At 30.5% G+C, this 24,333-nt stretch overlaps 1 protein-coding gene and 1 long non-coding RNA gene across 2 annotated transcripts; both read right to left on the bottom strand.

Moving 5' to 3' along the window:
- Positions 1-202: 202 nt before the first annotated feature.
- Positions 203-1,150, bottom strand: LOC128389687 (uncharacterized). The gene is made up of 2 exons (XR_008325484.1): positions 1,028-1,150; positions 203-905 (listed from the first exon to the last, which is right to left on the bottom strand). It is a non-coding gene; the product is annotated as an uncharacterized LOC128389687 (long non-coding RNA).
- A 2,846-nt stretch (positions 1,151-3,996) lies between these two features.
- Positions 3,997-6,482, bottom strand: LOC128389684 (zinc finger protein 423 homolog). The gene is made up of 3 exons (XM_053349308.1): positions 6,295-6,482; positions 5,790-6,202; positions 3,997-5,537 (listed from the first exon to the last, which is right to left on the bottom strand). Exons 1-3 carry the CDS (start codon positions 6,407-6,409, stop codon positions 4,200-4,202), a joined length of 1,866 nt encoding a protein of 621 aa, XP_053205283.1. The 5' UTR covers positions 6,410-6,482; the 3' UTR covers positions 3,997-4,199.
- Positions 6,483-24,333: the final 17,851 nt, after the last annotated feature.

The following is a 24,333-nucleotide window of genomic DNA, read 5'->3' as shown; positions in this document are numbered from 1 at the left end:
AATTGCATTCGGTTAACTTGTACTTTAATTGTAGCTTTATGTTGATAATGAGATTTACATTTTGATTACTTTTCATTTATAAACCAATAAAAATGGACATTAACTAATCATAACACAAAACAGTAACATCTAAGCGCGTGCATGATGCGATTGGCACGAGGAATCTCCAAGAAAGTGAAAGAGAGACAGAGACAGAAAGAGAGAGAAAATAAAAAGAGATAAAATTGAAGAAAGAGAGAGAGGTAAGAAAGAAAAGAAAGAAATTTGAGAGAAGCGCAAATTCTGTACAATTGGGGACAAATTCGCCGCAATCTCGTGAGAATTTTTCATCTTCGAAGTCGACTTGGCTCAGAAAATTAACGTGAATTCGATTGCGGATTCACAAACTGAATGCAATCAAAAGTTTGCATTGATTTTCTTTGGTTTGATGATAAAAATCTCTCGGTAAGAATAAGAAATGGCCAAGATTTTCAGGAAAATTCGAGTCAACAAATGAGTGAACCTTCATTCATACAATTCCATGAGTTAAGATCATTAATCAATCAGGTTCAAACGAACGTAGCTAAATTGATCAAGATAATTAAATATCATATCAATTTTTCAGAGATAATTGAGGTTCGTAATGATTGTTAATCATCGATTGAAGTAGCTACCGTTGCACCGATGAATAATCTATAAATATCTCCATTTTCTTGGAATTGTTGTTTTCATTTCCTTTGGACGTACACATTTTTGCCACAGTGAATATGAAAAGTTAATCAAAGATGATCAACTTGACATTAGATTGATACGAATAAATGAAAACAAATTGCTCTTGCACCACCAATTCACCAAACCAATCGTTTGAAACCATATCGCACAGAGTATTAATTCATTTTTCCAAGTAAATTGTCATCTCCTTCATCCTACAAAAATAATCAACAATTAACATTAGGCTTTGTCATTTGAAATCTGGTAAAACAATCAAAATAAAGGAGGTATCCCCGATATTAGATAACAACATCAATAGATCACGATGTGCACATACCTTGAGAAATACTAGCATCATGTTAATAGAAAGTTGTAAATTACGATTCATAATTAACGCATCAACAATTAAATTGAAATTTGATTTGATTGTTTATCAGATTGAAAAAAAGTTCATCTGCTCTAATTATCCACCAACAGGTGGCAGTAAATGTCAGTAAATTTTATCTCGTTAATTTCGAAGGCGCGATTTTCAAATGTCAAATTTTCGTAAACAAATTTTGTTTAACAAAATTTTGATTAAATTAATACATTTACACTAAAAAATTAGCACAATTAACTAGACATGATAGCATTAAATTTTCAAGAGTGATTAATAATTTAACAATTTACCAAAGAATGAGAAACTAATTTTCAGCCTTTTCCATCAATTTATCATCGAGTAAATTAATTTCATCAAAAGCTTAAATGAAACAAATTAACTAATTGTTATTATATGACACGAATAATAATAACTATTGAAATTAATTCTATTAACTATTAAATTAACACAAATCAATATACATTTAATTACTCTTATTGTTCATTAGCTTTTATTAAAATACCCACAACACTTCATTAATTACAATGAGTGAAACTTTTAATTACTATTACCTAATTATTGAAATTAAAACAAATCAAGCCAATAACTTTTTCTGATTAAATATCAACAATGAAACTAATTCATTAATCATGCACCAATGAATATCATTAATATATAAACAAGAAAAATCTAAAGTTAATTATATCCAATTGCATGAGAACTGAGCATCAGAACGAGTGAAAACTTTTAAAACACTTTCATAGGGAAAAAAAGTTTTTTATTTCTCATTAATAACAATTAAATTGTTACGAATCTACAAAGATTAAAGTAACACTAATTTCACCAATGACACCCAAACTTAAATTACATTTAATTACCTTGGCATAATAGTTAATTCCTTCATTTCCTTTTCCTAACAACAACAACAATCTAAACCTTATTAATTATCATCTCTCAATGATTGTAACTAATTAAAATACTGACAAAAAACTGTTAACCAAAGCTTGGTGTCAATTAAATTGTAACTTGTTTTCTGTAAGTGATTAAGATTGTAACGTTGGCACCATTCAAAGACCCCACACCAAACAAATTAACGGCTCACGGGTCCATTCATATTTTGTATGTTAATTTAATGATAATCATGATTAAAATAATTTCCTCGTATGTCAACTCGTCCCTTTTGACCTCAAGCTTCCGTTATTATTATTAACATATAATCGCGAACCCTTTTCATATAATTGAGAAGCGTTCATATCGACTCACCTTGTTGCACGTACCATAATAATAATCATGACAGTTAACATGATTATCATGATTGGTGACTGTCTAGCCCACAAGAACATGGTTTTCATTATCTTATATATTATAAATATATAAGATGATTGCCTGAGGGCAAAAAAGGAAAGAAGAGATGAAAATAATATTAAGAAGAAAGAAAAAGTTAAGTGAGAAAAAAAATTTTTTTTCGTAATAGAAATGGCGTAACATGAATGAAGAGATGCTGTGAATGAATTAATGTTTGTTGTCAAGTTAATTGAATTCATCATTTTGGAGAGTTAATTTAAATTAATTTTAATTCGCGGTGATGGTGGTGGTGGTGGTGGTGGTGGTAAATTGTCCATCACGGACTTGGTCTCATCTTCTTGTTGCTCGGTCACACAATCCAAATTAATACCAATGCGTGTTTCCAACTAGATATACTGTATCTTCATCTTCATCTTCATCTTGATCATCATTATCATCATGATATAGTTTTGGAAACACGCACTTTTGTTGTTGTTAACAATTAACTCAGCTCAGAATATATTAAATATATTTAATTTTGTTTCTCTCTCTCTCCCTCTAATCCTGATGATGATGATTAAATAGAGACACTAATCAAGGAGAAACGCGTGTTACCCTACCATCAAATATGAATACAAAATTAGATTGTTAAGATGGTGAATTAAAAACCATTAATTAACTTTTATCAGATGAGATGACCACAAGTACGATGGTCATTATTATTAACTTGATTCATTCATTTTTTTTTTCATTTTCTAGGTGAAACCATTTAACTTTCAAGTCTTGATTCAATTAATGAATGAAAGTTACAATGGTTGGTGAAGACGGAAGATGATTATTACTATTATTATTATTATCATTATTATGATAACGACTTTGATAGTGATTAAAAAAGTTCTGACTTGAAATTATTTCATCGTTTTAATGACCATCACAATGTTGACCACTGTTACTGTTACTAAAAAAAACATTGCATGTCCGAAATCATCACTGACCATCAAGTAGAGTGTTGATTTTATCCCAAACAAAAAGTGGCCTCATTTTTGTCGTTAATCCGATAATTTGTTTATTTTCATTGTTATGGTATTAATATTAATCTAATTTCATTTTTAATTATCGTAACAATTTATCGTAACTATTAATTTCTCGTTTGTTGACAATCTTTCTGATTGTTTATCATTCATTTGTGATATTGGACTTGGAGACAATTTAATTGAACATGAAATGTTTAATTTATATATATTATTATTTAGGATAAGATTTTGTTGATTACAATTTTATTACAATTAAGATTAGTTAATTTAAGATATTGTTGTCGTTGGACTTTCCCTTTGACTTGAGTTATCATCACAATCACCTTGATCGTTACTGATATTCACAGAGATCTCATCAGTATCTTCATCATCTTCCTGATCATCATTATGATTGGAATCATCATTAGTTGTCTCAATATCAATATCGATTTCACTTGATTTCCGTTTTAATGTTTTCGATGGTTTACAATTTACCGTTAATTGTTCAGAGATAACGGGAGATAATTGATTCCTTTTTGGACTTGGTGATCTCGAACTTGTATCATTATGATTATCATTCTCATTGGTTGTGATACACTTTTATCCTTGTGATTAATTTTCGTGTTATTGTTATTGAGGTTCGAGGTGAACTGTTTGAATGTGTTTCTCAAGAAGATACTCAATGTGAAATTCATCAGGACAATATGAACATTTAAAATATTGACATTTAGGAGTAAACATTGAGAAAGGATTAACAAGATTACTGGTGGAGGAAACTAACGAAGAGGGCAAATGATGATTAAGGTTATTGAAGGCACTTGAATAGTGATTATGGTTAAGGTTGTGGTTGTGGTTTAGATGGTGATGTTGATTAGGGTGCGAGTGTGGTGATTATGAGAATGAGAATGAGGGTGAGAATGAGTGTGAGAGTGAGAGTGAGAGTGGGAATGATACGGCGATGAGACTAGATTACCATTAGTATTTGGTGAAAAGTGCGACACTTTAAGATGGACTTTGAAATCTTCTTGATTGGACCAAAGTTGATTACAAATTGAGCATTTGAATACTTTGCACTGGTTCGAGTGTTTCACTTGGAAATGGACTTGCAAGGAAACGTCAGTGTCAAACATTTCACGACAAATTGAACATTGGTACAAGTGATGGGAATGATAATCGATTAGGTGTTTGGTTAGATCATCTGATTTGGTGAATATCTTTTTACAAGATTCACAGGAAAACGATGAAACCATTGATCCTAAATGTGAATTGATTATATGAGATTCAAGTGATTCACTTGTAATTATTGATTCACAATAAGGACAAGGTAAAGTAGATGAAGATGATGAGGAAGATGTTGATGATGATCTTTCAATAGGTGAATTACCATGATGGTGATGGTGTTGATGATGATGTTGAGGTGGTGGTAAGGGTAATGGTAAAGGTGGAAGAGTAGGTGGATGAGGATGAGAAGTAACAAGTGAACCAGATGAATGAATTAGACCAGCAGCCAAATGAGACTTTAAATGAACTCGAAATGATTCAAAATCAGGGAAAGATGATGAAGGTGAACATTGATTACAAAAGAACGGAAGATTTGTTGAATTAAATGATGGAGATGAAGATGCTGATGTGTTGATCATTAAAGGTCCATTTGTTGAAGTAGATGTTGGATGTTGCTGATGATGATGAGGAGATGAAGATGATGAAGATGAGGAGGGTGAAAGGTTCATCAATGGTGACATCAACTTGGGACGTTTAGGTGAACCTCCTTGGGGAGATGGTGATTTACATTTTCCATTGGACAAATTAAGAGTTTGCTTATCATCCTTACACTTGGAACCATTATTATTACGAATGGTGGGTGATGAGGATGTTGAGGAAGAGGAAGATGATGATGATGAGGCAGCAACCGCCGCTGCTGCTGCTGCAGCCGCAGCGACAAGCCCAGGGTTCGGTGGTGGGGGTGGTAGTGTTGTTAATTGTTGCCAATTAGCAAATGCCGAAGCTGAATAGATTGAGTTCTGTAATAGCCCAGCGAATAGTAATTGATGCAAATGAGATTCACGAATATGAATATCAAGTGATGCACATTTATTACCACAAAGACCACAAGTAACTTGTTGTTGTTGTTGTTGATTAATTAAACTTTTTGTATCAAAATTATCTGACCTTCCATTGACCTGGTCAGTTATCTGTAAATAGAAAACGATACATTGAGTAAATATGTAAATTCTTGATAAAATATCGAGAGTTAAAATGTATTAATATTCTTGTATTTGATTTGCTATTTGATAGATTTTTGTTGTTTCTTGTATTAATAGATTAGGAGGATTAATGTTAAACCGATTAACAGATAAACTTTAATCTCTAATTTACCTGTTGGTCAGTTTTAAAGGTCATTTATGTTTTGTTTTATTGTCTTACAAAGTAAATAAGTGAATTACCTTTGTCTTTAGTTTTTGATGTTCGAGGCTCTTTTTAAATGTATCGACTCGTTGGTCAATTGTTGTTGATGGTGATTTTAATGATCGGTGGATAGTTTTCTCGTTTAATAGATTGTGATTGTTGTTCATCCCAATTAAAGGTTTTTTCATATCTAAATTAGTTGATTCTGTTGACATAATACTTGATGGTGTTAGAATTGGTCTAATCCTTGTTGATCCGTTAACTGTTAATCCATTTTGTAATCGTTTACAATTCTGTTTGTGGGAAGTTAAAGCGGCGGCCGTTGAATAGCCTCGATTACAAGTTGTACATTGGTGAGGTTTCATGTGATCATGAGTTTTCATGTGAATTTTAAGATGATCACTTCGAGAGAAAGCGGAATCACAATTATTACATTTATATCGACGATCACCTAGAATTTTGTTGGACAATTCAAGACAAAAAAATAGAGAGACAATCAACAATCAATTGAATCGCTTAATCGGATTATAACAATCAACTTACCTGTATGAATTTTAATATGACGATCACGACTTCGTTTGTGTTTAAATGTCCGTTGACAATATTCACAACGAAAAGGCATCAAAGTTGAATTAATTTGTTCTGATGTAAGAGACATGATGATGATAAGATTTCGGGAGAAAAAAAAAGTTAACAACAGAAAATATTAAGAGAGAGAGAGAGAGAGAGAGAGAGAAAATAAATTGTATCGAAAACAAAATAGTAACAACAAGATAATTAACAACAAGAGATTAATTGTTCAATTAATCAGTTTTATCCATGATGATAATCCGAGAACTAGAATATCAATTGGAAAGAATAAAAAACCAAACAAAATTATGAGAACGGAGGAAAAATGAAATAAGCGTTTAGATGAACGTCAAGAGAGAAACTAAAACCACTTCTTGCTTATTCCCTGAATCGGCTGGTGGCGCTTATCATCTTCCTTATCATCATCATCATCTCTCTCTCTCTCTCTCTCTCTCTCTCTCTCTCTCATCTCTCTTTCCTTCTATTTCCTTTATCTTCTCTTTCTTTTCTTCACCTTTTCTTCACGTTATCTCTATATCAACCTTTTCCTTCATCTCCTATAAACAACAACAAGAAGATGAAGATGAAGAAGAAGAAGATGATAGAGATTGAGAGAGAGAGAGAAGATGATGAAGAAGAAGATGGAGAGAGGATAATAAAGATTGTCTGTCTGTGGGTGGCATAAGAAGAAGATGAAGAGAAGGCGAGGGTTAGGGTGCCTCCGCCGGCCATTTAGGGTGGTCCGAACTTCTTGTTGCTTTATTATCCACTTTTTTCTTCATCTTTATTAGAGTTTTTTTTCTCTCTTCTCTTTCTAATTTTCTTATCTCTCTTTCTTTTTCTCTCTTTCTTCCAGATCATCCTCATTTTTTTCTTCTTCTTCATCACCATCATCACCATCATCATCTTTATCATCATTTCTCTTTCTCTTTGAACTCAATTTCGAGATGTAAAAAAAGGATTGAAACACCTTGATAACCTTGAGAGTCTCTTGGGAATGAAGAAAAATTTTTCTCAACTCAATTAATATTCAATTGGAAACAATCAGTTGATTGTTCATTGACTTAATGTTTATTCAATTACTTTTTCTCCATTTATTTTTTTTTCTTTCTTCTAATTGTCTCAACCTGTTGATTATTTTACGAACCATAAATCAACTAATCTAACAATTAAACTAATTATTCAATTGTAAGGAAAATTGAATCATTGAATCAACTGATTGGAGAGAGAGAAAGAGGAAAGAGAAAAATTCTCAACAATTGAAAATTAAGAAAAAGTTTTATCAATGAATTTTCATGTTAATTGAGATATCGAAATGGTCAATAAATAAGATAACAAAATGTCTTAATTAAATTGTTAACCATTGACATCTCAATTTTGTATAATTTATTTTGAACATCAACCAATGTAAAATTATATCTTCTCAAGGTAGTGGTTAAAGATGATGATGATGAGGAGAGAGAAAGAGAGAGAGAGAGAGAAGATAAACAAGAAGAAAGTAGCTACTATTAGAAGAGGCTCTTCTTCATCTCGCCCAAATTAAAGGTAAACCATGACCCAAAGAAAAGGTTCCTTTGGGTAGGGGCAAGAAGAAGAAGAAGAAGAAGATGATGATGATGATGATAAAGCCTGAGGTAGAAAAGAAGAGAAAGCGATTGAGGGTGAGAAAAGAAGAGAAATAGATAGAAGACTTTTGCCCTGAGGGAAGCAGGTGAAATGATTCACTAATAGAGACATCAGCATCATTGAGAGATGATAATGATGATGATTATGAAGAAGAAGAAGAAGATGATGATGATGATGATCATAGAGCCATCATAGAACCACCCTGTAACCATTATGATTATTCTGGATACCACCATGAGAGGAATTAACTATCAACTCAAAATCGCCCAACAATTTTCATAGTTACAATTGACCTACGTCAAGGTGAGTGAGAATCAGAGATGATGATGAACAAGAAGATGAATAAGATGTTGAAAATGATGATGATGATAAAGATGAAGACCTCTCATTGAGTCGAATAATAATGATACGACCTTGGCTTTGCTCTTCATCATCATTCTTATCTTCATCTTCTCTCTCTCTCTCTCTCTCTCTCTCTCTCTCTCTCTCTCTCTCTCTCTCTCTCTCTCTCTCTCTCTCTCTCTCATCTTAGGATTTAGTGACCTGAAGATGTTTTACTTTTACCTTAATAATAGACAACATTGAGAAAAATAAGTTATTATTACAGATAAAAGTAAAAGATGAGGTGTAATTAGGAGATGATGATGAATATGAAGATGAAGATGTGGATGATGAAGAAGATTATATCCTTAGGGGATTTTATTTATCTTCTCTTTCTTGTCTTTCTTTTTTTTCTCTCTTTCTCCTTCCTTTTTGTAAACAGATTTACCTTTTTCTTTCTTTACCTTTGCTCATTTAATGTGAGCACCCAAGTGATTGTTTCCTTATCTTTATCTTCATCATCATCATCATCATAATTATCTTCTTATCATCATGATTATCATTAGATGTATTTTTATTTTCTTTAGATTGTTAATGATAATCAAATTTTAATCGCAAATAGAATGTTACCTTTTGTTACTCTCAAGATAAGTGAAAGTGGACATAACTGACCAATGGAGTTTTCAAAGAACCACAAAAATGAATGATGACCACACGGAACCATTTCAATATCGCCAACACTTTTTCCCTTTTTCTTTCCCTCTTTCTGGCTGACCCATTCTCTACTTTTCTCTACTTCTATTGACCCAATGTTTCTCTCTCATTCACTTTCTCGTTCAATTGACCCTTTGGTCAACGGTACTGATATTGACCATATGGTTTGGGGTCACTAATAAGGCTCGAAAAAGTCAACTGATCTTCTGTCATTTGAAGATGAAAAGATGTTATTGATGTTTAATGGTAACTATGATTCTTTGGTGTTGACCAATTGAACATTCACTTGGATAAAAAGAAAGAGAGTTGACCATAGTGACGGCGAACCCAGTTGATGACCATCGTTACTCTTGCTGCTTGACCAAAGACCTTTGACCATTTCTCAGTTTGCCTTAAAATCATCAATACATTATAATGGTCAATCATTTTCTTTTCTCTTTCTCCTTCCTTTTGTAAACAGATTTACCTTTTTCTTTCTTTACCTTTGCTCATTTAATGTGAGCACCCAAGTGATTTGTTTCCTTATCTTTATCTTCATCATCATCATCATCATAATTATCTTCTTATCATCATGATTATCATTAGATGTATTTTTATTTTCTTTAGATTGTTAATGATAATCAAATTTTAATCGCAAATAGAATGTTACCTTTTGTTACTCTCAAGATAAGTGAAAGTGGACATAACTGACCAATGGAGTTTTCAAAGAACCACAAAAATGAATGATGACCACACGGAACCATTTCAATATCGCCAACACTTTTCCTTTTCTTTCCTCTTTCTGGCTGACCCATTCTCTACTTTTCTACTTCTATTGACCCAATGTTTCTCTCATTCACTTTCTCGTTCAATTGACCCTTTGGTCAACGGTACTGATATTGACCATATGGTTTGGGGTCACTAATAAGGCTCGAAAAAGTCAACTGATCTTCTGTCATTTGAAGATGAAAAGATGTTATTGATGTTTAATGGTAACTATGATTCTTTGGTGTTGACCAATTGAACATTCACTTGGATAAAAAGAAAGAGAGTTGACCATAGTGACGGCGAACCCAGTTGATGACCATCGTTACTCTTGCTGCTTGACCAAAGACCTTTGACCATTTCTCAGTTTGCCTTAAAATCATCAATACATTATAATGGTCAATCATTTTCTTTTTCTTTTTCTTTTTCTTTTTCTTTTTCTTTTTCTTTTCTCTTTCTCTTAATACTTTCTTTCATTTTCTTTTCTCTAATGAACTTACTTGGACACCTAATTTAGAGTAAAAACCTTAAGCGGTCATCTTTATCTTCCATCATCATTCTTCCCCACTGACCCAACCTTTATACATTCTCCAAGACCTTAAGTCACCCTGTGTGAATCTTTTTTACCCTAAGGTTAAACTGAAATATCTTCATCATCATAATCATCATCTTAGTCTTCATCTCCTTTAATTGGCTTCAGTTTCAAGTTTTTACTTTTTCTCTTCTCTAACCAGTGTTACCTTTGTCAGGTCACTCTCTCCCTTTTCTCTCTCTCTCTCTCTCTTTCTTTCTTTCTCTCTGTCTCTCTAGTTCAAAGGTCAAAGGTTCTTTCTTAGTTTTATATATAATATAAAAAAAGATACAGAATTGAACATATTATTATTATTTAAGTAGATTATAAGAAAGGTAAATATGAATAAAGAATCAGGAGTAACATTGAAGCAAAATTTGGTAGACAAGGAACAATTAGTTTCGCTGTTATATTTATCATCTTCATCTTTACATTTGCTATCCGATGGATATCATCATCATCATCCTCATCTTTTGCTGCCCAATTTTCATCGGTCAAGCCCCTTTCTTCATCTTAATCTTCTCCTTTCTTCTTCAAGTGAATTGACCGGTAACATCTTAATTTTTATGGTTTGGGATAGTCTCTCTCTCTCTCTCTCTCTCTCTTCATTACCTGGGCTCTCTTTCTTAATCATCTCTATCTTCTCATCACTATCATCATTACCATTGCAATGTCTCCATAAAAAAAGTCAGTAACATATAATCATGAAAACAAACAAAAAATGCAAATTAACCTGAGGGCTTAAAGTGCGAAACAAAAACATTTGGTGTAACATTACACCAACTGGACATGAATGGACATTGCAAACGCTAAAATGATAACTTAATCAACAATATAATTACAACCAATGAGTAGTAAACAACAACGACAACAAAAACAATCAATAAGATAATCATTTGTAATCAACAATTTAACAACCAAAAAGTTTACCAAAAGTTGATTGAGTAAAAAATTGATTAGTAAATTCAATTAATTGATAAACTTTCCTAATTAATTTAATTCTCTTGCCAAGTTACAGATTAAGATTAATTTCCAAACTTATCAAAAAGATGAAGATGAAGATGTTCATGTTATTTTTTTCGCTTCTTCATTCACGTTATTGGCTATTTCATCCCAAGAGGATGATGATGATGATGAAGAAAAAAATTGTTGAGGTAATAAGGTTTATTTCTTCTGGGTGGTCGATTCATCTTCTTATTCATCTTCCCTTTCATCTTCATCCTCATCATCTCTATTATCATTATCATCGGAAAAAATGGACTCTACAAAAGGCCAGAAATGTTTTTCTCTCCAATCATAGAGATTCAACTTTTAGGGTCTTAGGTCAACCAGGGTAGAGGGTCAAGCGTCAGTTTAACAGTATCATTACTGGAATGGTTTTTAAAAGACTGGACGGACAACCGACTGACCTAAGATGATTTAAGTAAATCACTATTTAGTTAATCATTTGATAAATTGATTAATTGCTTCAATTTTTCCATCCATTAAAAGATATTTAATAAATTATCAACTTCTATGATCAATGGTCACCTAAACCTCGAGTGGTGGTCAAATCTTATCAACGACATCAACTGTCAACTCGTTGACCTTGGAAGATAAATGTAAATAGACTTGGACTCTTATGGACATTATAAATTTCATCCAAATGATGAGACGATAATTATACAATTGAGACTAATTAATATTTGATAATAAGTAATAAATTGTTATCGTTTGAAAATGTTTGAGGAGCAAAAATATTATTACATTGACCGTGAAAGTTTCGTCTCTTGAATTTTAACAACTGACCTGATGTGATTTATTTTGATCGCTTCTAATGTGACCTTTTCTGCTTAAAACTTGATCGCTAACTAGGTGGTTTAATTGTTGATTGTTGGTACAAATTATTGAAACAATTGTAGCCACTTAAATTTCTGTGATGATTTAATGGGATGAGAGTCACAACCATAAAGACATTTCTGAACTAGTTAACGACCCAAGATCCAGGCCAAACTCCGACCCGATGTAATTACTAAGACGAAACCATTAATCATATCGTTTAAATTTTGGTCAATTTCACTTTAGCTTTTAAATGTTTTCGAGCAAAAGAAACCCAATGGTCAATCTCAATTGACCCTTACACCACACACAGTACAAAGATGACCTTTTTTTTTGTTCCCGCTCGAATTACACTTTATTATTATTACTCTTTATTGCAACAATCAAATTAAATTGTCTATCGTTAACTAATTTTTTCTGTTTTCTTTTAATTTTATTACTCAAACAAAATGAATGTTTTTAGTTATTAATAGTTTACTTTTCTTGCTTCCATTTAATGTGTTAAATAAGCTTCTGATTGATGACAAAACAAAACAAAGCTAAATTGTTCCTAAATTGTTAACAATTTAAACTGGTTTAACTGGTAAACAAATCAATTTTAGTGGGTGGTAAATATGATGAGGATAATTTTCAACCACCTCTCCCAATTGATTAAGGATAATAATTAAACAGCCTACAGGTAACAAGTTTCTTAATTGTGTTGATACCAATTGATTACAGTCAATTGATTATATTGATAAGGTGATAGCATTTAGATTATGACAATTGGAAAGTGTAAATTGTGATTACTATTAATTCATTGAGAAAAAAAAAGATTTACAATTTAACTGAATCAATTGTGATAATCAAATGATTATTGTCACAATCAAATCGTTGAGACATTTGCGTGACTATTACAATCAACACAATTTTCACCTTTAAATCAAATTTAAATCATTAATAAAAATAATATTGATCATATATTGATGATCAACACAATTTAGAATACAATTTAAACTAATTAAATTGACAGTTAATCAATGCGAGGAAAAAAGTGTCTTTAATCAATCAATTAATTTCTTTAGGAAAAAATTACCATCATAATGATTAATTGTTGTTATTTCTTATAAATAGTTAATCATTAGTTAATCTTCAATGAACTTGATCAATAAAATGATTAGTAGATTAATGATAATCACCTTTAAACACCCAGTTAATTATCATTAAATTAATTGTCAATAAGATAATCATAATGATAACAATGTTTCAATAAAAAAAAAGCTTTAATCAAATTTTAACAACTAATTAAAGTTAAACACGAAATATAATTAAGGTTAAATCAGGTCACAAAGACAAAATCAATTGTTAATTGTTGGCCAGCTTCAATTATCATTTAGTTAAACAATCAACAGTGACCCAAACAATTAAATTTATCCATGGGAAAAGTATTAATATTAATAATAGATATTGAATATTAAGGCAAAAGTGACAATAAAAGGTAATCATTAGTGACAATTACCATTCAAATAATCACAATTAACGATAATTAAAGACTCTGAACCGGATACATTAAGATTATCAATTTAGATTCAATTGAATATCATCAGGTAAAAACCTCTTATTTGTTTATTCTCGGGTGTTTCCTTAATTTCTGCTTAAATTGTTATTATTATTACCACTTAAGACACTTTAACCTGTTAATTACTTGGGTTTGGATTTAAATTGTTATTGATTTAAATCATTATTGTAGGTTTTTAATCACAATTCAATTCGATAATATTAATAATATTGTTCAAGTTTTTTTCTTCTATTTTTTTTTGTTCCTGTTAAAATCACCATTTAAACGCCCGAAGTTCATGTTCATTCATAATTCATTGTTATCATGATGAAAATGTCTCTTGATTATGTTGATTAATATTGTAGACAATTAAATTTTCTCTCACTATCGAATAGAATTTCAAATTTCATGATTGATTAATAGAATAGCTGGAAAACCTTGAAGTTTATTGGATAAAATTGAAATTATTTTAGTTTCGTCTCAACGATTTAGCTAATCATCATCTTCACCATTGGCACGAAAATTATTATCATTATTTTAATTAATCATTAATCAGTTGGTCAATTAACTTTCTAATTGTGTTTAAGGTTTTGTTTTTCGTCTACTACTGTAGTAGTAAAGATATTAACTTTGTTACCTGTTAATTAATTGTTATCCCTGTTTCTCATTAACTTTAACTAATGAATTTGTTGTTCATTATTTTCAACTCAATCATTGATTTAAATTGTAATCATTTTAGTTCAGCTTTTTGATTATCAACAAAACATTCAGATGATTATGATGAACGTTGATTGTTATGATGTTGTTAATGATGATGAACTTTTTGCTTCTCATTTTTATTTCTCATCTTCCATTCACCAAGAAACTTGAATCTCTCAATTTTCAATTAAATTCAGGGAATCTTCGGAATTCCCGCCTTCGTTTCCATGCTTAGATTATTTAATAATCAGTCTAAGAATCATTATTATCATTATCATGCACGGAATCATCATGAAGATAATCATCCTAAGGGCAACTTCATACTGGTATCATAATCATTGTTACTCTCAATTCAATTGCAATTACAATTTATTTAAATCATCTTAATGTTTTCGAATGGTAAAAAAATGAAAGATCAACAATCATCATTGGTTGTATCATCTTCATCATGCTAACAACTTGAAACAATCAATTCACTCATTATGATTAAGTTCATTAAACTATATCATTAGTTTTGTGTAAGAAATGTCAATTGTTTGAATAATATTTATTTAGTTTTGTCAAGTTTTTCGATATCAGAATGGATATTTTTTTTTCTTTCGATGGAGATTGTTGTTTATACCACTGAAATGATTATTCTACTATAGTGATTTACTATTATAACGAAATAAATAAATAATTGGGTCAATTTTGTGACTAAATTTAAGGTTTAAAAATCGGAAATAGAATAGGAAGAAATAACAATATATGTCATCTGGAACTGGGCGATTTCCGGCTACTCTTCTTGTGACAGATACTAGAGGAAGAGAAAGGATTAAACAACAATGAAATTGAAAGTAATAGATGACAAGGGAAACAAGAAGAAGAAGAAGAAGAAGAAGAAGAAGAAGAAGAAGAAGAAGAAGAAGAAGATGTTGATTATGATGATGATGATGATGATCGTGGTTATGGAGATGATGGTGATGAGAATGAGGATGAAAAAAGAGCAAAATTGTATTAGAAGAGGCTAAATGAGAATGAAATAAGCGTAAACGCTTAGAAATATATTATTGAAAAGTTTTAGCCCTTTTGTGATTGCCCACAAAGCGATTTAATAGATTTCAAATGGACTTGGAATAGGTTAAGGGAACAAGAAGGGCGGAGGGAGGAGAAGGAGAAAGAGGAGGAGGTGGGGGAGGTATAACCATCTCCATCTCCGTCTCCATCTTCATCTTCATCTTCATCTCCAGCATCACCATCAATAGTAAAAGCAATATCACCTCCACGTCCACCTCAACCACCACCACCACCACCGACAACAGCAACAACAACAACAACAACATCTCCATCACTATGATGAGCATCATTACTAGAGAGGAAGGAAGAAAGTTGAATATTTTGTATACAGAGTTTGACCTTGATCCATTTAATATTAGATACAAAAGGAAAACCTTTTACATGGGGTCAATTGAGTGACCAAAAGTAACAATAATAATAATAACCAGATGAAAGTGAATTATGGACAGACAATTTAACATGAACAAGGAGACAATCGCATAGTCAAAGGTAAAAGAGGTAAAAATATTTTCCCTATTGAAATCGTAACCAAACTTTTCAAATAATAATATTGGAAATCATTTAATCTCCTACCAAATGATATATTTATTAAACCATTTTAATTGAGATATCAACTGAAATAATATTTAGTTTATGTTTACAATGTTTTAGTGTTAAATATAACAGTGATTACGGTAATTTCATGGATGATAACATTTTTACCTACATCAACGATCCACTGATTAGTATGATTACTTGTTGATAATTTTGTTGTTCTATGAAACTTGAAGGTTATTTTATTTTATTTTATTTTTCTACTTGTTGATGATGACCAATTGAGCTTCAATGGGCAGTGACTATTTGAATATTTCAATAACCTCAACTTGAATCTGGATAAAACATTTTATGATAATAATATAAATAGGAATTCGAGTAATAATAATAGATAATAGATAATAGATAATATTGAAAAAAAAGGTAAAATTTACTGGAAAATGACACTCAGGTGCTAAGCTGTTTGTATGATATGAGATTTCAAGACAATGGCGATTGATGTAAATATTTGCAAACTTATTTCAATAAAATCGTTTATAGGACGTGCTAAGGGAGTAAACACTCCAGAAGAGAGAGAGAGAGAGAGAGAGATATCATCTTTCTAAGGTCATCATCATCTCTCTTTCCACCCTATCTTTCATCTTGCTTTTCATCCTCATCATCTTCAACAGCAGCAACAGCTTCTTTTACACTGTTACTGGTCTTACCTTTGATTGTTTTATTTACAGTCAATCGTAAACTCAAACCAACAGGTAAACTACTCCTTAAACATTAGACCTTATGGATTTACATTTACCTGTAATTTTTTATGTACACTTTAAACTTGAGGTGTGGGTTCGAGGTGTTAAGATGGTCGATAAATATTAAAAAGTTAAGATTCAGGTAAAAAGGTATAATATCACATCAGAAGGAGATTAAAAAAAGCTTCTAACCCATGGAACCCTATCTTAATCTTAATCTTTTATGTAAATTATTATCAGTAAGAAAAGATCAAATAAAAATGGATCAACCTTTAAATTAATTCAAATGTCTCTCTATATGTATTTGTATTTGTATGTGTGTGTGTGTGTGTGTGTTTAAAATAAACAATCAAAAAGTCAACAATCAGTTAACAGTTTTGATGTTTTCTTTTTTTTCATTGAGAATCATTGAAACTTTTCAATTCCAACCAACAGATTCAATTTCATCGAGTTGTAAACAGAAAAAAAAACTGATCAATTTTCACTGACTCACACACGTTGAGCTGATCGATGACCATTGGTCAGTATGAGCTATTACTATCTGGGTGAGATTGGGATATTGAGATTTGAGAGGAAATATTAATATTAATAGAAGAAGAAAAAAAAACTTGACCATAATCAACCTTGATTACTAATAACAATTGATTATATGGTTGATTATCTTTCCCTTGGGAAGTTCTGGTCAGAATCATGATGAAAATCATTCATGAATAAGTTTAATTGTTTGAATAGTTATCATCATGTAAACCTAATCATCAATCTATGGGTTGAAAATAACATGATAACAAATACAAAAGGGTCAGTCAATTTTTCCTTAAAATGGTCAATCTATTATCAACTGACCCCCCCTTCTGAATTTATCATGATAATAATCAAAAAAGATTATCAAGAAACATTGTTGGTGGTTAAATCTAAATCAAGGTGAGGTTTTAATTGATCTAATTTAGTGTAATTACAACTGTTATTATTATCACAATTTGCTAAACAATTAAACAATCATTTTGCTCAATTGATATATAATAATAATAATAATGATAATAATAATTAATACAATTTGAGTCAATTTTGAAAATAGATTGAGATTTTTATCATTAATCAAATTGAGAGTAAACATAATCAAATATATATCTCAGGTAAAGATCTGAAACAATTAACTGAATTAAACACAATTGATAAAACGTTACAACGGTTTATTATTATTATTAAACAACAGCAAAAAAAAACAAACTTTAATCAGCTGAAATCAGAAACAATTAACTTTGTTTATCTAATGTACTCGAGATCCATTAATCATTTATGATTATTCATCTTAATTGAATATGAAATCAGTTAAATTGCACGTAACCACGCACACAAGAATTATGTTAATTGTTGACCATCATCAACAATTTAATATACAGTAATAATGATGTTGATGATAAGTGGTTAATCAGTTGAACAATTTAAGGACCTTACAAACTTTAAATTGATAATTGAAACTGTACAGGTAACAACAGGTAAGATTATTGTTGTTGTTGTTGTCATACAAATTGTTTCCAACTTATTATTATTATGATTAACTTTTAGTTGGACAATTACTTTTTGGTAACATGTTATTATTTATATTTAATGTTAACAATTAAGACTATTAAGCTCGTGATTATAATTAAATGAATTCGTTTCTTAATTTATTATTCATATTTTGTTTCAAGGGGTTTTCTTTGTATGAATGTGTGTGTGTGTGAGTGTTTCTTGCCGTTCATGTCACGGGAAACGGAAGATCATGTTAACCAAATTGAATTAACTTTCGGTCAACTTAATGGTTAATATTCAATAATGTTCTGACCATTGTTCGAGATGAAATCGTGACAATATTAAAATGATAATATTATTGACATGAGATCACAACTTAACAATCTCGATAACTGATTAACTGATTGTGTGTGTGTGTGCAGTTGATAAAATTGGGAAATTTTGATCAATATATTAACAGTCTAAATGATTAACTGGATCAACTAATTTAGTTTAAATCTTGAACGTTTATCATATAAAGGATAAGATTGAAATGTTAATCTAATTGGTAGTTGATTAGTATCGTCTTGATATCCAATGAACAAGATTTAATAGTAATGTTTATAGAGATAAAATGATGATAATCTAGATGATGAAGATGATGATGATGAAGATGAAGATGATGGTTGGAAGATTTTGTGGTAACATGATTACACTGTAACATTTGAAGATGAGCGTGTAAATGAACAGGTAAGATGATGAAGAAGATATCAAAAGATTAGATTGAGATAATCTAATGCTCTGAATAAGTGATAATGGTAAGAAAACAAAGGTTAAAATTATATCAATTGTTGTGATAATGTTAACAGAATTTAAAATTTGATTATTATCATTATTGTTGATTGAGTGAACACAACGATTTCAATGAGATTTGATGAATTAACAATACAATCAAATGAAATGATTGAGATAATAATCAACATGTTTACGACAATATAACAACAACAATTAAGGGTAACAATCAATTGCATGGTAAGTTGATTGTGCTGTTTTGTTAACATTAAAAATCACAGACAAAAGTAACAATTTAATATAGTGATCAAGACAATGAGAAAACAAATGAAAACAATTAACCTCCGGTTTCCTTTTAGTTGTTGATTTTTTTTTCCTCAGTATCATCTTCATTGTTTACCCAATTCTCATCCTTAATTGTTTCAAATCAGTTCAATTAGAAACAGATTAGACTTATATATATATATACTATATCAATGAAAGAAAATAATCTTAATCAAAATGATATTGATCATCACCATCATCGTCATGATTAAGAGTAAACATGAAAATAAGATTTTAACGTATGGACAGTAAATTTGAGACAAAATTGAAATCTTTATATCTCCCAAACCAATTTAATTTAATGAATTATTTTTTCAACACTAGATAGCCTAATTACTATGAATTGATTAAAAATGGAAAAAGAAAGACAAATACAATTAGGGTCAAAAATTTTCAAAATAAATCAAAGCGTAGTAATTAAATTGTGTGCAAAAGTGCTCGAGAAATCTTCTAATAGTCGAATAAAAATTCAATTTGTGAACATATTTAATTGTTTTGATTTCTCTTGATTGTTCAGGTGATAATTTATGATGATTTAGTTAATAATTCAGCATAAATTTACAATGTCTAATAGGGATTAAGTCACAAAAAGTAATTATGTTTTTTGATTAACAATAATAGCCAGAGATCCTTAGCAATTTAGATGGCGCATCGATCGAAAACATAAAAAAAGTTCGATAATCAATCATAGCTCAGGTCAATAGAACTTTTTAAAGTATAACTTGATTGCAAAATGTTCTCTCATAGTCAAGGTACACATTAGAAATACTAGCTGATCAAAACAATCAAGGAAAAGCTTAAATCACGCAATTAAAATTACTTCGATGGTTTGTTAGGTAACTTGAAATACTAACTCATCTGTTGAGTTTAGAGAATTTTAAAAAATTTAATTCATCAGATTAGCTAATTATCTCATTTCTGTGAAAAAATGACAAGCTTGCGACAAATAATAATAAAAATATAATCATTTTAATTTTGTCTCAAATTTACTATCCATACGTTAATTAAAAGTTGATGAAACTTTTTAATGTCAACGTCATTATTGTATTATTATTATCAACAATTAACCAACGTCAAAGCTATTGAAGCGAAATAGTTACGATACTGATTACGGTTCAACAGTTAAATAGTAACTAATCATTAATGGTTTTAATGTCATTGTCACGTTCCGCCGATGTAATTATCTAATTGTGTCCATCCGAAACGATGGACTCATCATGTCCATCGTCCTGATCCTCGACTCTAATCATCAGTCCACTTCCTCCCACAATTAACCCTCAACAATTTACAGATCCAATCACACCAATAATAATAATAATAATAATAATATAAAAGTTAATAGTGATCCTTAATTGCTGATCAACGAAATGATCAGTTGATTGTAATAGTAGGAGAGGTTAAGACTAATTTTTTACCTTTTTTTTTATTTCTATTTTTTTTTTGCTTTCTCTCTACTCTAGTTGAAAGACTTACCTTTTTTTAAAAGGTCTTTATGATTCCTTGATTTACCTTACAAGGCACTTAAAGGTAAAGGGAGAGAGGTCAGGAGACCTCCAGGTAAGATGAAGGTATTGTTAGGCTCCTCCACAAAAGGAGAGTCATTCTCATGTTGGTGTGTGCTGATCATCATCATTATCATCAACTCTATCATCAAATATCATCATCTCATTGGAACCTGTTTCCGTTTCAACAGTTTTACAGAGTATCCAAGATTATCAGATAAGATGATAGGTAATTTATTGTGAGGGAGTTTGGTCTTTAGTCTTAAAAAGGCTTCTTCTTATCTTCATCTTTTATCTTCTTCTTTATTATTATTTTCTCATCTTCTTCATCCTCTTTGGATTTTAGCATCTTCTTCATCATCTTCTTCTCCATCCTTTTCTTTTATTTTGAATCTTCTTTGGTTCATTCTTTGAATTTTTCTTCTTCATCTTCTTCCTTTCTGTTAATATTGTTCACAATTTTACCTAATTCTCAGATTCTAATGAATGTTAATCAATTGTTTAGATTATTCTGAATGAATAAATTTCCTTTATTTACCTGGAAATTTACTCTGTGGTTGGTCAAGATTAAGGTGAATTGTATTGACCAACAATCAACACAATTTATTTGATTGATTATATTTACTATTATTTATTCATTTTCATCACTTATATTGTTCAATAAATTATTATTGTTAATCAATTCGATTAATATTATATTTATGTAACTTTTGTTTACTGTTAAATCGTGAATATTAATCACAATTAAACAAGTTAAACATCATTATTAAGATTTAGTGATAACAATCAAAGTATTAATACAAGAATTAAATTGTTGCAAATATTTTTACGTTATTTAAATTGTTGTTAATCTATTACTGATTGTTGTTGTTGTTGTTGTTGACCTTTCATTATGTTTTTCCATAAACAAATCAAGTGTAATCTCCGGTGCCAATGGTCAGTTAATATAAATGATTAATGGGATTAGTCTTGATGACAAAAGATGAATTAAGTTGTTGTTTAATTTGGATAACATTATTAACATGATAATTCATTGTCTTTCAAGATGATGATCAAGACGATGAAGATGATGAGATGATTGATGAAATGATAGAGAAAAAAATGTTTACAATATGAAAGATTTGTTGTTGTTGTTGAAAAAGAAAACAAAATGCAAATTGAAAAATATGATTAAAATGCAATGAAGATGATTGGAGATGATGAAGATGATGATGAAGATGCAATGATGATCATGGTGATGGTGGAACTTGATTTTTGCTAAAATCTTTGAAAGAAAGTTACCTGTGGAGTTTAATCAACAGGGAGCTTGGACATCACCCTAATATATTAGTTCAATATAATAATAAAAGGTAAAAGTCAAACAGAGAGAGATGAAGATGAAGATGATAAGGAGAAGAAAAAAAAGAGAAGTGAGTTTTTGTCTTCTCTCTCTCTCTCTCCCGACGTGAGGTCACATCTTTTCAGTATAACACCTTAGGAGAGTTTTTATTATATTGCATTTTTACCTTTATCTTTGTCCAGGTAAAGTGAAGGAGGAAAAGGAGGTGGTGGTGATTAATCAGAGAGAATGAAAGAAAACTTGAACATTCAATCTCTTTCTTGAGAATTCAAGTGACATGTACAATATAAAGATCAACAGGGTGGGTAGGAGGTCGATGAGGTCACTTTTCAGAGATCTGCCGAAAATAATACAATGATAATGATCAAATAAACGGATGATGGAAGCACCTAAATTATCAACTCGGTTATCCACATCATCCTTATCACCATGATAATTATCATTATCATTGTCATTGGAAAGAGAGAGAGAGAAAAAATGGCAACAACAACAACTAATAGAAACGCTTTGAAAAGCTTTCAATTTGATAACTAAATTGTTACCTAGGTGATTGTAAAATAATCTATGTTAACCCTGAGGGCATGAAAGTTATAAGACTCAGAGATGATTGACCAATGATACTCAAATTTGCAAGAAAATGGGTGAGTCCAAGTAAAGTAAAAAAAAAAGGTCATTTTAAGGTTCGAAAACTTTAATTTATTTTCTTCTTTTTCTCTGATCCATCAATTGAATCATTTGAAATTTGAAAAGTTTGAGAAAAAAAAGAAGATAGAAAAAGAGGAAATAGAAAGTTTAGAAAGTTCTCAACAAGTTCTAACAGGTAAATCGATTGATATAATTTGTTTCTGTAGCAAATGTTACCTTGTTTCCTCGTGTGTGTGTGTGGTTGTGTGAGGCAACTGATTAAATAGCCCGATTCCTGTATAATGTCACTCCCCTTTTCTTGACCAGCTCACGAACAATTTTTACCTTTAGCATCTTAATCAACATGCTCACCAAATAAAGGAACAGAGTTGCTAAAATTTTTCTAACCTTTTTTAGAGGTTAAAGGTAATAATTGGCAAGTGGAACCAATTTTAACATCTTCTTTTTTTTCCTCATCTTTATAAGTTTATCAAGGTTTTCACTTCTCATCTTTGCTCACACACAGGTAAATAACATCTTCATCTTCATTATTATGCTTATTTTTGGGAGTAACTGTGGCCACTGAAGAAGTCAAAGAAAGAGAAAAAGAAAGAAAGAAAGAAAGAAAGAGAGAGAGAGAGAGAGATACACGAAAAGGTAAATTTGAAATCTTGATTAGGTTTGTTTTTTTCGTAGGTCATAAATTAATCTAATTAACCAGTTTAGTTTAGAGCAAAAAAAGTCATTTATTTAACGTTGGATTGGTTAATTTGACCAGCGATGTTCATTAGAGTTGGAGAGAGAGACAATAATTGGGACACATTGAGAGTCCGTTCATTAGATTGACTTGTTAACGGGTAAAAATGAGTAAACATTATAATGGTAACAATTTAACTCTAAGCTTGAAGATTAAGGCTTATGGTCAATGAAGATATTATTACAAAAGACGGACGGACCTTTAGAGTAACAACAAGAGGGACAAGAAAAGGCCTCGATATTGACCCACAAAAGGAACCACATCGCGTATCCAATTGTAATGCTCTTTTCGACACTCAACTTAATTTTGGTTTCGTCTTAATCATCATTCGCATCTTCGTCCTCATTATTTGCAGATGTTACTTATTGTTCATTTACTTTTGATTATATTCGTTTAATTATCATATCGATTGTAATGTTATTCAATTGGTAGAACATCAATTTAGATGAATACCAATAGACGATTGATCAAATAATTCTAACGTATTGATTATTTGGAATAGAATTTTTAGAATTTTGTTTATTATTCATTTGGAGTTTGATAACTTAAGAGATTATCTTGTGGTCGTTAGTCCGAAGGAAGAAAACAATTGTTGTCAATAATTGATTGTCTTGAGGATCAAAATTAGTGTTTAATTGTTTCAGTTTCTTTGTAGTAGTGTAACAATTAATTTTACAAGATTGCTAAATGTTAACAGAAGCGTTACCAGGAAAAAGATTAAGAATAAAGTTTCATTGACCTAAACGATTTAATCGAAATGATAATTGTCTTTGATTGCTGCCAAAAAAGTATATAAAAGTATCACAATAATCAAAAGAATTTG

Source organism: Panonychus citri, unplaced genomic scaffold (assembly GCF_014898815.1).
Source record: "Panonychus citri isolate SS breed McGregor unplaced genomic scaffold, ASM1489881v1 Contig00109, whole genome shotgun sequence".
NCBI lineage: Eukaryota > Metazoa > Arthropoda > Arachnida > Trombidiformes > Tetranychidae > Panonychus > Panonychus citri.
The sequence above is the reverse complement of the archived record's forward strand: the minus strand, read 5'-3'. Positions and strand labels throughout refer to the sequence as shown.

Excerpts from the sequence above, each read along its gene's own strand:
- LOC128389684 (XM_053349308.1), bottom strand. The coding sequence starts at position 6,409 with ATGTCTCTTACATCAGAACAAATTAATTCAACTTTGATGCCTTTTCGT. Across the intron at positions 6,203-6,294 it reads TCATATTAAAATTCATACAG|GTGATCGTCGATATAAATGT; the intron begins GTAAGTTGATTG and ends ACAAAATTCTAG. Across the intron at positions 5,538-5,789 it reads ATCAAAAACTAAAGACAAAG|ATAACTGACCAGGTCAATGG; the intron begins GTAATTCACTTA and ends TTCTATTTACAG.